The sequence below is a fragment of the Apaloderma vittatum genome, unplaced genomic scaffold (genome assembly GCF_000703405.1).
Source record: "Apaloderma vittatum isolate BGI_N311 unplaced genomic scaffold, ASM70340v1 scaffold44054, whole genome shotgun sequence".
NCBI lineage: Eukaryota > Metazoa > Chordata > Aves > Trogoniformes > Trogonidae > Apaloderma > Apaloderma vittatum.
In genome coordinates this window covers 3,796-16,657 of record NW_009712927.1, presented here as the reverse complement: position 1 = coordinate 16,657, position 12,862 = coordinate 3,796, and the positions used below count along the sequence as shown (strand labels likewise).

Genomic DNA, 12,862 nt, shown 5'->3' with positions numbered 1-12,862 from the left:
AGTGGACCCTCTAAAACCCAAAGGTTTGTGTTGATATTGAAACTAAGACTCTGTATGTTCAGAGCAGTTTAAAATACCAAGCTCTTGATACTCTTCATACTGAAATGTCCAAAACTGACTCTTATCATAATCCCTCTAGCTTTAAACTTTTTATCATAATCTCTCTGGCTTGAAACTTTTGCAACCAGTTTTGCCGCCAAATAATAAACCCCTTGCTATCAAGACCACTTTACTGCTGTCAAACTTACAGAGATATCTGCTGTTAGAGATAAGGCACTAGGCAAACAGAGCATATCAGAAAAGAAATATTAGAACACCTTACGAGACTAAACAAAGGTAAGGTGCAACATACAGCGAACACTGGCTGAGCACACATGGCAAAGAAGAGCAGTGTGAGTAACAGCACCCTAAGACAAAGTGGGCTTTAGGTATTTTGAGTTGACTGAGTTTCATCCTTACATGACTTGGAACTGTGGTAGTGATCACAATGGTAGTATTTCATCAGTCCATCAGGCTGCACAACCTAGAAAAATGACGCTTAGCGCTTTTGGAAGGGGTAGAGAAATGATTTAGCATGATCACTAAAAATAACACTAACCATCACATGATTTACTGTAGTTAGGCAAAAGAAGTTTCTCAATCACTCATGATGGGCTGACAAACAGCACATCACGCAGAGTAGATGGTGAAAATATTTCTGGAATAGCTCCCAAGAAGAAAGAGCCATTCCTTGTCACTGAGAAATGCAAAAACATAGAAGGGCCTGTTGCAAAGCAAGAGAAGTGTACTGTGGCATTATCCGTACTAGCCTATAGAGATCACTTAGTTGTAAAAATTTAATTAGTATTATTTAAAGAGTCATCCACAGCTAAAACAATACACCTTGCTAGAATATGTTCTTTTTTTTCTTTCTTTCAATTGCTTACAACTTGTCAACTCATGTACAACGGAAAAAATAATTGGGATCTTGACTGAAAAGCTGTCTGGAGCCAGAGAATAATCAAAATGTTTTCAATAGTTGGTCACTGCACAAATGAAAAGGTAACAATTCTTCATCTCCATCTGCATGTTGATGCATGTTCATGTTTTTGGCCTAACAAATTAAATAAAAGGCAACCTATGAGTGGCATTCTTTTGGTCATGAATGTAACTCATAAAAACGTATCATGGATTTCATTCAGTAGTTTTTCAGTACTTGAATTCACATGCTGATGGCAGCAAACAAAATTATTTGATTCAGCCATTTTGTCTGAAAAAAAAATTGGTTTTGTTTTTGCCCTTTAGGAGACTATACGCGCTGTAAAGGTTGGCAGGCTGGGTATGGTTCTTTTGAGGAGGACCGAGTACTAAGAGATTAACTAAGTGCAAACATCTTTCAGAAGGCCTGTATTGGGATAATGATATAATGTTTTCTTAGTGTTCTCTCACCTTGAAACTTGCAAAAATTATTGTGGTGAATTCCTGCCTAAATCAGAACAATACAATTAATTATTTTCCTGTTTAAGTGCATTTGGACTCAATGTAAAAACACACTAATATTAGTTAAGGCTCAACTTCAAGTTAAAATAATTTTTTATCCACTTAAAGGGTTTAGTGAATTGATGAGCCGAAATCTGATATCATTTGAAATAACAACTTCAAGCTCCTTAGACTTTAGTTTAAGGAAGCTACAAACAAAAAGCAATAAAAGAAAAATACACAATGCAGTAAGAAATATGGTCTTTCTTAACAAAATAGTAGGATGTCACTTTTTGTGGTCATTTTCTTGTATTTCTATCTTCACCTGAAGGAATGCGCGCTCCTTGCAGGTTATCTCATCAGCAAGACCTAAGTCTGGCATTAAGTCAGTACTAGATTTGATTTTTAACATGACTGTAACTACAAACCTCTGCAAGATAACCTGAATACTGTGGAAAGCAAATCTGACAGTGAAATTTTTTTCCTGTTTTTCTTTGGAAGAACCTATAAAGAAAACGTGGACTTTTTAAATTGTGAAACAGCTGAATTTAATACAGTTTAAAATACACATTAAAGGAAAATATCAACAGATGACTAGTCTTAAGCCATCACTCTCAAACACACATTTGCTTTGTCTCATGGAAAATTAGCAATCGGAAATCGTCAGTCTTTCTGTGTAAACCGATAGAATGCAGCAAACGTAATTTGCAGAGGACTTGATCGATAGCTAAGTGCACTAAATGGAGGTAGTGACTCAGTCCATGAAAGACCCTTTTGCCTCCAGACACTTGGAACATCTGACCTCTCAATTAGTTCTAAATCTTTCATTACAGAAGTAAGTTTGTAGCAGCAAATATGCCATATCTTCACTATAGAAGCTCTCCAGGATTATTTTTTCTTCATTGTATGTATATATATAGATATAGGTATTACATCTATATGTATGTATGTATAAAATACTCATATACATGTAACTGAACACCTGTAACTGAACTATTGGTGCCTCTTCTTGTTTTCCGTTCACTCCCTATAGATATAGGTATTACATCTATATGTATGTATGTATAAAATACTCATATACATGTAACTGAACACCTGAGAACTATTGGTGCCTCTTCTTGTTTTCCATTCACTCCCAATGACTTTTTGAAGGCCCTCTTCATTCCATCATTGTAGGTTAAAACACAGGCTGGAAACCTTCTGCTTCATATTAACCAAACGGCAGTAAGATTTCTCTTGAGTAGGTCCTACATAAATGTAAATTTACTTCCTATTCTCACTTCCCAACACTGCATAAAGGGGGAAGAAGGAGTCGAATTTGAGAGACAGATCGCAGTGATGATCAGAAAACATTTTTCAAGCAATATAAACTTCTCCTAGGATTTGTATTTGCATACAGCATGCAGTATCAGAAACACACAGCATTGTGTTGCTATGTACTAAATGAAAATTTATAGTCTTGAAACAAAGATGTTCACTTCTGCTCACACCTTCCTCCACAATTCTTGCAACTTGACAGAGAAGGTATCCAGCCTTAGTATTTGCTGTTGACTTTAGCCTTTCCTAACTAGTTGCAAAATGTATTTAATCAAGTTTAAAACTGATGTTACTAATCAGACTGTAACAAATGAAAAGGTATGGATACGTAAAAAAGGGAAGAGCTGAGGAGATCAAGTCTTCAAATGACTTTCAAGTGCTTCTACAGAGTGCTTCTATTACATTATTTTTAATATATCAAACAGTATAAAAATTACAAAAAATATTGCAAAAAGGTAGCAGGAACATTGCTGCGAGTTTTTAGTATGTCTTAGGGGATGCTGTTACAGATGTTGCAGAGTTAATGGCGTGGGTTCTTTATCCAAATTTATAAATCTCCACCCCTCTGCAACATATTCTACAAGTAAAGAGAGACTGAGAATACTCATATATATAAAATACACCTTTTTCCACTATCAGGAGTCTTCATGTATTTCTGTTGATATCCTTAAAGAAACTCTCTAAAAGAAAAATAAAACAAGATCAGTGTAAGATAAATTAATTTTACAGTTCTGTAATATAAAGTATAAGTAGACAATGCAAAATATATTTAAGGGAAATACATACTATGAGAAACTTTTTTTAAAAGGAGAAGGCTTAGAGAGTCTGATGGTTGTTTTTTTTTCCTGAATTAATAGTCTGGTTTTCTGTGATTACTGGTTAGGACAAAATGAGAATATAATCTAAAAAATCTGTCATTGTCAAGCTCTGACATTGGATTTCATGTTATTTTATAGCCTATAATTAAAAATAGCTGCATTTCTATTTAGTTTAATTCCATCACTTTTTCTTATTTATTATATTCACGATGCTGAACACTTTGGCATCTGTGTCTGAAGTAGACTACCAACTAATTCAGCTATTCTGAGGACTACAGCATTGTCTGAAAATATGTATCTCCAAAGGAAGAGTTTGACTTCTGATAAAGAGATACCATCATACTTGTAAACAGAAGAGAGTGATGGACTGGCAATAAACACCTCCTCCCCAAAATGGTAGATTTATTGATGCACTCACTCCTTAATGGTATTTCAGTATATTTGTTGCTTTTAGAAGCCAATCACATACCTTTAAGATAATGCATTCTTTAATTTTGAACAATAACAATTTTTTTAAAACAGTTTCATTCTACAGAGACTAGCATTTTTTTACTATTATTATTTTTTTTCTTAGTAAGGGAAAGCCCTACAGCCGTGGTCTATTCGGGACTATCATCAAAAGTAAACAGGTGTAGAAATGTTTGTTATGGCTTAGCAAAATATATATTAACTTTGAACACTTAGTTGAAAATTTATTTCTGTATATGCTTATGAAAGTTATGTACATATATATATTAACCCTTTCCATGCTGAGCAAATACATACATTAAGAAGCAAGTAAGTTAATTAAAAAGTTTCACATGATCTGATGTCAAACTTCGGGGTTTATGCCAGGGGACTTAGAGGGTTCTCACTATTTTTTCCTCCCTTCCCACCTCCATGAATTCTAGATATGGTTTCCAGCAACTAATCACAGCACCAACTGGTTCACATATGTGATCTTGATTATTAGTTTTATACTTACGCAAGTGCTTGGGTCTAGTTTTTCACTTTCTGGGCCGTGTGTGAGGCAATGGTATATACAAAAGACCTATGTACGGGGTATGATGTCTACAGTGACTACAAGTGAGTTAGTTCATCTTTGTAATAATGATAGAAAGCAGTAGTTCTCATCTCTTCTGCCTCAAGCTCTCTACCGCAATCTTGCAAAGATCCAGCTAATTTAAGGGGAAAACAAACATTCAGCAGTCTGAGAAGGATAAGGAAGCCATGATCCTCTTTAACACTTAAACTAATTTATGAATCTGATTTTGATGTTTTAAAACCCAGGGGGAAGATATTCATTAGGTAGACAGAAATCAGTTCTGTGAGTGATAAAATCTGTCTCTGTATAGCTTTCCTGTATCTAGCTGAGAAAAAAAATGGTAATTTTCTATTGCATTTGTTGTTATACAATTCATAGCACTTCTCAGTCACTGCTAAAATGTGTAAATACCAACCTGAAAATCTCTAATGAATGTTAAAAAGAAGAAGATAAAACCAAATGCCACCGTCCATTCACAGATTGCACTCAGAAAATGGTAAGTATAATCCTAATAGAATGAGACATAAAATAAATTTACAGATAAAACAGCTACGAAAATTGACATTTTGTTCTAGAAATCCAACAAATGTTCTAAGACTCATGACTCACCATCCCAATACTCTGTTGGGTAAAGTATATTTATTAAGGTTGCATACATTCCATATCTTGTGCAGTAACACAAAAAACAGCACAAGAAAGCTGCAATTAGCACAAAACCCAAAATGTAACTTGAATATAATTTGCCCCTGAAAAAAATTAGTTATTATATGAAGGATACCAAAGTGCCCACATTCAAAACTTATACTCATGATGTTTTAACATGAAAGGCTACCCTTGGATCGCAGTTCCTGACAAGATCTTTGTTTTTACGTAGACCACCAGAGAAAACCCCTGTAATGTGACAAAGACAGAACATAAAGTGTTTCTTATCGTGCCAGCAACAAATATGCCATCTGTATCAGTACAAACATTTTCCTGCTCTTGTATCTCAAGTGAAAAAACAAACTCTCATGAGGCAGATATTACTAAAATTACCTAAGTTTTAAAGATTTATCACACAGCTGCCTTGCTGCTGTTTGGTTGAAGTACATTTGCCAAGTTTGCTTTTATCAAGCTCTTCAAAGAGGCTCCACTCTCTGCCTTATTGAATACCTCCATGTGGCAAAGTTAGTCCAAAAAGAAAACTTACCTTTCACAGTTATCATTCTGAGAATGCTGAAATCAATTCAAACACCTGATATTGATGTTAGTAGGCTTCAGGTCAGACCCCCAATGTATATCACAATAGTAAAGACTATTTAATAAAGAATGGTGAAAAAGCTGAGAAAAGCAATGTTGTAAAAGAAGTGAAAAACTTCAGAATCAAATTAGTACACTTTTGTTTCATGTGTGAAGTTAATTTTCAAGAAATGGAACTATAAAAGGAAGTAGAACAACTCACTTCCAGAAAATGTATTTTTTTTTTTTTTTTTACAATTTGGTCTATGGTTAAGTTTCAAATGCTTGGTTAGAATGAAAGTCTAACTCTCTAAAGATTGGCCCACCCATGATAAGTTTTCTTACCCAAGCCACAGACAGTTTTCTAATGAAGAAATAATTGGAAACCAGCATTGCACAAACCAGTGAGTTTTCACAAATCTGTTCATGATAATGTACTATTTAAAGTCTCTGAAGTGTTTGTAATGCTATACACTTTCAGATAAACATAACAGCTTAGCCCCAGTAATATGACACAGGTTAAGTTTGCTACTTAATGAGATTTTACCTTTTCACCTGGAGTCCAATCAATTTTTGTCATGGAAATTTTTGAAGCAAACACAATCACTGGAAAAAGCATAGTGTAAAGGAAACTACAAAAGTTTAGTGAGTAATAGTGAAAATATATGCTTACAGAAAGACACTATCTCCCCTTTCTGTAACACAGGAGATCCTGAACAACTAGAATATCAAATCAAAGTATTAAGAAGACAGGGGAATGAAACACATTATTGAAAGGTAACTGATAGCAGCAATCAAAACAGCTTTCTGCATAAAGGAAGCTTTCTGTGGGTTCTTCCAAATTACAGAGAGTAAGGTGAGACATTCCAAACCTTAGATCACATTGATGACTGAGAACTGTGGGAACAGATCCCTGCATCGTCGGAAGAGGAACCATGACAGTTTCCATTGATCCAGAACAGATACCTTGACATATTTGTACCACTCTCTCAGGACTGGAGCTGCTCTTTAAAAGCCCTCTCAGAGCTCCTGGAATCAAAAGCAGGCTGTAGCTTAGGCTGGAAAGAAATCTTGTGTATGCCAACTGTATTTTGTATTTATGTGGGCCTTTCTCCATACCCTCATTCAAATGAAGGAGGAAAGCTGGTCTAGTTTTGTTATCATATGATCCTATGAAGACCAAGAGGGCAATAGTTTTAAATACACCATTGAAAAAAGAGACATAGCTTTTCATAAGATCCTAAAACTCATCTTCATGCTATTAATGGTGTCTCAACATGTTATATGCATTATTATAGCAGAAATACTAAGGATCCTAGGCAAAGACTGTAACCTCATTTTCATCCTTCATCAGCAACGGCTTAACTTAAAAGGAAAATCACACATGACTAAAGGTAAAATTATGGGATACGCCATAAAGGATACTGGGAATGAAAGCAATGCATGATATTACAGATATGGCCATCCTTATGCGACACACAAAATAAGTGTTCCATTGTGGACAGGACTTGTAAGAGATTATAGACTGAAGTGTAATGTATACAACACCCGAGCCAAATGCCACCAAAGCTCCTATGTCATGGACACTGGGAACAGCCAGCTCCTGGAAAGAGAATCAGCACAAGGGTTAGCTGCTACTGTTTGCACAGTGGTAGGAATCAATGAGCCCTGAGAAGACAGTAGCCACATTACACTGGGCACGTATAAGCAGTGGGAAACAGTCCCTTCTTGCAACAGTCTACACAGGGAAGATGAAAGAAAATGGAGAAAGAGTAGCTCTCAGAGGTAAAAAACATCAGGTCAAAGTCCTTTCCCAGGTTCACATAAAAGCGTAGATCAATTTTAGTGCTGTTCAACAGCTGTTCTGTTACCAATTAACGTTTCCACAAACAGGATCTGTTTGTGTGCTTCTTAAGATGTTCCCATACCTCCTTTTTCCCTTTACCCTGTGAAAGATTTTCATCCTTTTCCATTGAAACTCTAATCTGCATTTGTGTGGCTATACTCTAACAGTAAAGCTTCATGGGATCTGTTCTAAATAGTGACCGCTATAGCTCTGTCTCCCATCCTCCAGTGGCCAGCCACAGGGCTCCAGGAAATAAGTCAGCAGAAAATTAGTTTGTTGTTGGGTTTTGGGGTTTTTTTTTAAAAAGTGCTGTCTATAATAAGCTCTTGATATGAAGGCTTTCCACTGTCAGTCTCTTGAATTATTCAGCCTTCTTACTCTTCCCCACACCGTGAGCTACTTTTATTCAAGTTCTGCAGCAGGTGAAAGTGCATACAAAATTTTAGTACCTCTATATACAGTCTATATTTTAGTAAGACCCTAGCTATGGAAGATTCTCTCCTTTAAAATGCAAACAAGCAGAATATCCAGTAAAAAAACCAGATGAAGATTCCAGAGAATTGTATTCTGACTGCTTAAAAAAATGACAAATACAAAGTTATGCCACCTTGGAATCCAACATCAAACAGGTAAGTTTGCTTTAAAGCTCCCTTCTGTCACTAGAGCACAGCTAAACATGTGCTATGATCTGACCTACTACAGTTCTATTTTAGTGATTCATGAAAAGATATCTATATCCTTTCATTACATATTTTAACAACTTCCCTGCTTGGAGGTCACAGTTTTCTTTGTCTTGTAACGGACATTATTTTCACATGTTCTTTTAAGTTCTTTTTTTCCCTTGCTTTTCTTTCTACTCATTCTCTTCTACCTCTCTGTGAAGTATTAAGTTCTGTCAGATTTTAAAGCATGTTCCTCACACAGGTATTTAAGCAGCACCTCATCTACACTTTCTTTTTTTCTCCTCTGTCCCACTTAGAATCATAGAATCAGGATGTGTTGGGCTGGAAGGGACCTTTCAATGTCATTTAGTCCAACTCCCCTGCAGTGAGTGGGGACATCTTTAACTAGATCAGGTTGCTTAGAGCCCCATCAAGTCTGAACTTGAATACCTCTTGATGTCTTAGTTTTTCTACTGGGGATAAGAGCATAGTGTTCACTAGTTGTACACTACACAGTTAAAAGACTGAAGGCTTGCAAGCCACCATTTCCATCTTCCTGGGCAATCAACCATGTTCAAAAACCTGCCAGATCAGATCCTTAGCTAGATTAGGTCCTTGCTGTGTTTTGAACCCTTCCTGCAAATTGCACTTAACATGGAAAGTAAGGTCAAAGCAGAGGAAAGAGAAATTGAGGCAGTTTATGAGCAGGCAATGAAAGACAATAGAGATGAAATAAGAATCAACGTTATAACTAACAAGGGCCCCCTCTGTAAACTTCAGGATCAAAGTTTCTGCTTCCCTAACTCTCTCAAATTATCTGCATTCCTGATTAGTCTTTTCCTTATTGAAGCTTAGTTTTTGTATTTCAGTCAAGCAAGACTGTTCCCCATCATCTGACTTTTTTGGTGCCACATATATAAATCTAATTAATAAGAGCACAGATATTTAAAAGTAGAATAGCATGATTAGAACAGATTGGAGTGCCTGTAGCATTTGCAATCCACACGCACTGCCTGGAGGTAAAAATAATAAGTAAGAGTAATACATCAGTTTAAGGCGGAGATTTTTGTCTGAAAATACTATGCCAATTACACACAAAATTGTATTGACTGCTGACAATCTTTATTTTTGATTTTTCTGTATGTTGTCAGGTCACTGTATGAGCATAACACTCTTCACCAAAATGTTCTCCAAGGTAGACCATCCTTTAAAAGAAATAATTCATCTGTTTCCAAAGATTTAAAGGTAATATTTCAAACTACCTGCCAGTTAAACTTGACTTGATTCTCAGCTGCAGTGTTTTCAGTGCAATTGTCTTAATAGTTCTTTGTGCAAGTATCTACCCTATTACACACTTCCTCATTAGAAAAAAATGGAAAGAATAATGTGTTCCAGTATTTTTCCTCTCTATTGAATTTTGTATCAGACACTGAGGGCTGGACTTCTTTCATTTATAATGAGATGTCTTATCCTTTCTGGCAAAGTAAGTGGTAATTCTACAGGTCTCTATCAAAAGGCTTAATATGTTGCTATGCCATATCCTAGAAAATCATAGTAAAAGTTTTACAGAAAAACATCTATATTAAATTGCTTTCTAGTATAAACATGTTAAAAGACAAGAACACACAAACCCCCCAGTGATACAACTATACAAGCAAAAGATCTAGCACAGGGGAGAAAGCAAATCAGTCTTTTTAAAGCTACTGAGAAAAAGGCAGGAGCAAGAAAGACATTCTTGCTCTGTTTGCCAAGTATCCACACTAGGATACCATTAACCACTCATCTATTTGATTTTTCAACTGGTAAAACAACTTGGTCATACCTGAAAAGTGGCAACGATGCCCATTCCAGTACAGCCCGTCAATCCAATACATAATGAAAACATGTTGCATGAAGACCTGACAAAGTGTGATGACTCATTTTGCTTCTCTATTAATAAATATCTGATGTACATTGTAATTACACCTGAAAAAAAAAATGTATTTTGTATCATGTATTGCTTACATTTTAACACCTTGCCTTGTAACACATTAGCATACAGACTAAAATCTTAAGCATAATGCAATAAATAATACCGCCTTTAACTCTACCGCAAGGAAGAAAGGTGGTGAATTTCAGATGTATTACTTTTGGGTAGAACTGTCCCAACATTACCTTAGTCTTAACATCACACATTATATGAAGGCCTTCATATAAAGTAAATATCACATATGTTACTTTTTCTAAGAGCCTCATTCAGCCACACCATGTTTCATGTAACCTCACGGTGCCTGGACAAAGCTACCTGATTTGTTCTGCCAGCTGTAGATAGACAAAAACTATGTTCTTTGTTATTGAACTGCTTATTATACAGTTTATTATATATATCCTGATGAATCATAATGTTCTAACTCAGTACAGGTGTTTGCAGGAGTGAATTGCATATTGGAGTCACATAGGCTGGAATAAAATATGTGTGTAGCAGTTTGGGGATGCTGTTCTTCCCTTCGCTGCAGCATCCTAGAACCTAATGTCTCCATATATCAAAGATACAGTTCTTGCAAATTATGACATGTTTCTCCGCCTTTTTTATTTGCACTGATGAGGTTCTCTTAAGTGACAGAAGGGCCTCTAAACCTGCATTTAGTGATCCTAAGGACCTGGCCCTCTAAGTATTACTTCCATGTTTCTGACACTACCATTTGACCGTAGAGTACTTTTTCCTCAGAATGTTGTATGGAGTGTAATGTAAGCAGACAGTTTTTGCTAGTTTTCATTTCTATGCTATGTTCAAACCAAATACCTTATACATACCTAAAAGTGCTGAAATATTAATCATAAAACCAAAGATACCACTCTCTGGAGGCTTAGTTCCAGTGTCACTAAAGCAGGAAAAGAAAGAAATTAAAAGTTAATTGAGATCCATGAAACATAAACGAGATGTACGCATGAAAACCCAAGGGAAATGTAAAGTGTGTGAACTGGTGCTACGTGTGCAAGACATTTAATCATATAAATTGCAAAGTCGTCTGCTGTACACTTAAGCTCCATTTGTACTACTGAATCTTTCTTTTTAGAAAGAAATTGTATTCTCAGAGAATACTATCTGAATTGTATTTCTTCCTTTTCTGTATGCAATATGCAGAAATGTGACAGTGATAAATTGCTCATGAATGATATGATTACGTAAATGACATCTTAGAAATTACATTTCTTTTATCTGCTAAATTAATACTGTCAGAGACTAAAACATATCTAATGGCATTCAGTATCCTGAGATGTGAGAGAATTGGACTTAATTACCTGATTTGTTTGAAAGGACTTTACCTCAGGAGAGCAACTGCATTCCAATGCCTGGGAACGTTCCTAGGCTCTGTTTAATTTACTAATGTAGACATAGCTTAAGAGCACTTTAGGCCCAAGGTGCCGTAAATCTCCTCTGCTGGAGAGGAGATATCCCTTATGGCAGATCATTAGAATTTCACTGGGACAGTCAGAGCACGAGTGTGAAAACATCTACAGAATTTACACACATATATTTGAAAAATATAATATACGCAAAATAAATGTTATGTAGAAAATGGAGTTATCTTCACCACAGAACCCTCCTCTCTCTTTTCCCTACAGACACTCGCCCCAGAGTGTCCTCTCCTCACAGGAAGGACAAACTCCTGGGAGTATATGGATTCAGGTTCCCTCAAGCAGATTTCTTTCTTTTTACAAGATGAATGCTCTGTGGAAAGAGTGCTGAGATGCCATCACATCTTTATGTTATCTTTTCTTGTCTAACATAAAACCAGTTGATACTTATTTGATTAGGCTCTGTTGGTGAAGCCGATGGAAAACACATACCTCATAAATCTTTACATAATTTGGATGTGAGCTGAGTTTTCAGTTACTCAGCAGTACCAAGAGGCACAGTTGTGTATGTCAACAGAGGCACCCAAGGAATTCTATGATCAGAAATGTATAAAAACGGATTTTAGCTCATGTCAAATTTTAGCTCATGTCAAAGTTCAGTTCAAATTGAGCAAAGATTCTGAGAACAAAACCTTCTCTTAGTTGTACAATGGGGCAAGTAGGTACTAGCTAGAGATTTTTTTATGTGATTCAAGAAGATGAATACACTCTTCATTCCAACAGTGAGGCCAGATGAGTTTTCATTGTTAAACTTTTGAACCTACCGCTGAATGCAGCCAAAATGATAGGTGCTCAGCATGAAAGCCTGTGCTCTTAACACTCAAAAGAGAAAGCACTTTCTACAGAAGCAATCATTCTTAAAGATTTTGATAGTTTTTGTTAAGTTCAAGACAGAAAAGTGTGACCATATCAAAAGATTTAATTTTTTAAAAATCAATATTTGCTCTCAAACCCCTTCTATGTTCCATAAGCATTTGTGTAATCAGTTGCTAAGATGATTTATCAAGAGCACAAGCAAGTCTAGGGTGAAAGGAGAATCCTTTTCTATGAAAAGCTGGTGCAAATAATAGAGAAAAATCATGTACTCTCTTTTGTCTAGATTGGTTCCAAATTCTCAGAC

General features: G+C 35.9%; 1 protein-coding gene across 1 annotated transcript; it reads right to left on the bottom strand.

Moving 5' to 3' along the window:
- Nucleotides 1-3,410: 3,410 nt before the first annotated feature.
- Nucleotides 3,411-11,209, bottom strand: DRAM1 (DNA-damage regulated autophagy modulator 1; the record flags this gene model as incomplete). The annotated part of the gene is made up of 6 exons (XM_009868149.1): nt 3,411-3,455; nt 5,033-5,125; nt 6,383-6,441; nt 7,261-7,438; nt 10,166-10,308; nt 11,137-11,209. Coding segments are annotated over 6 exons (591 nt in total), but the record flags the coding sequence as incomplete, so codon positions are not given.
- Nucleotides 11,210-12,862: the final 1,653 nt, after the last annotated feature.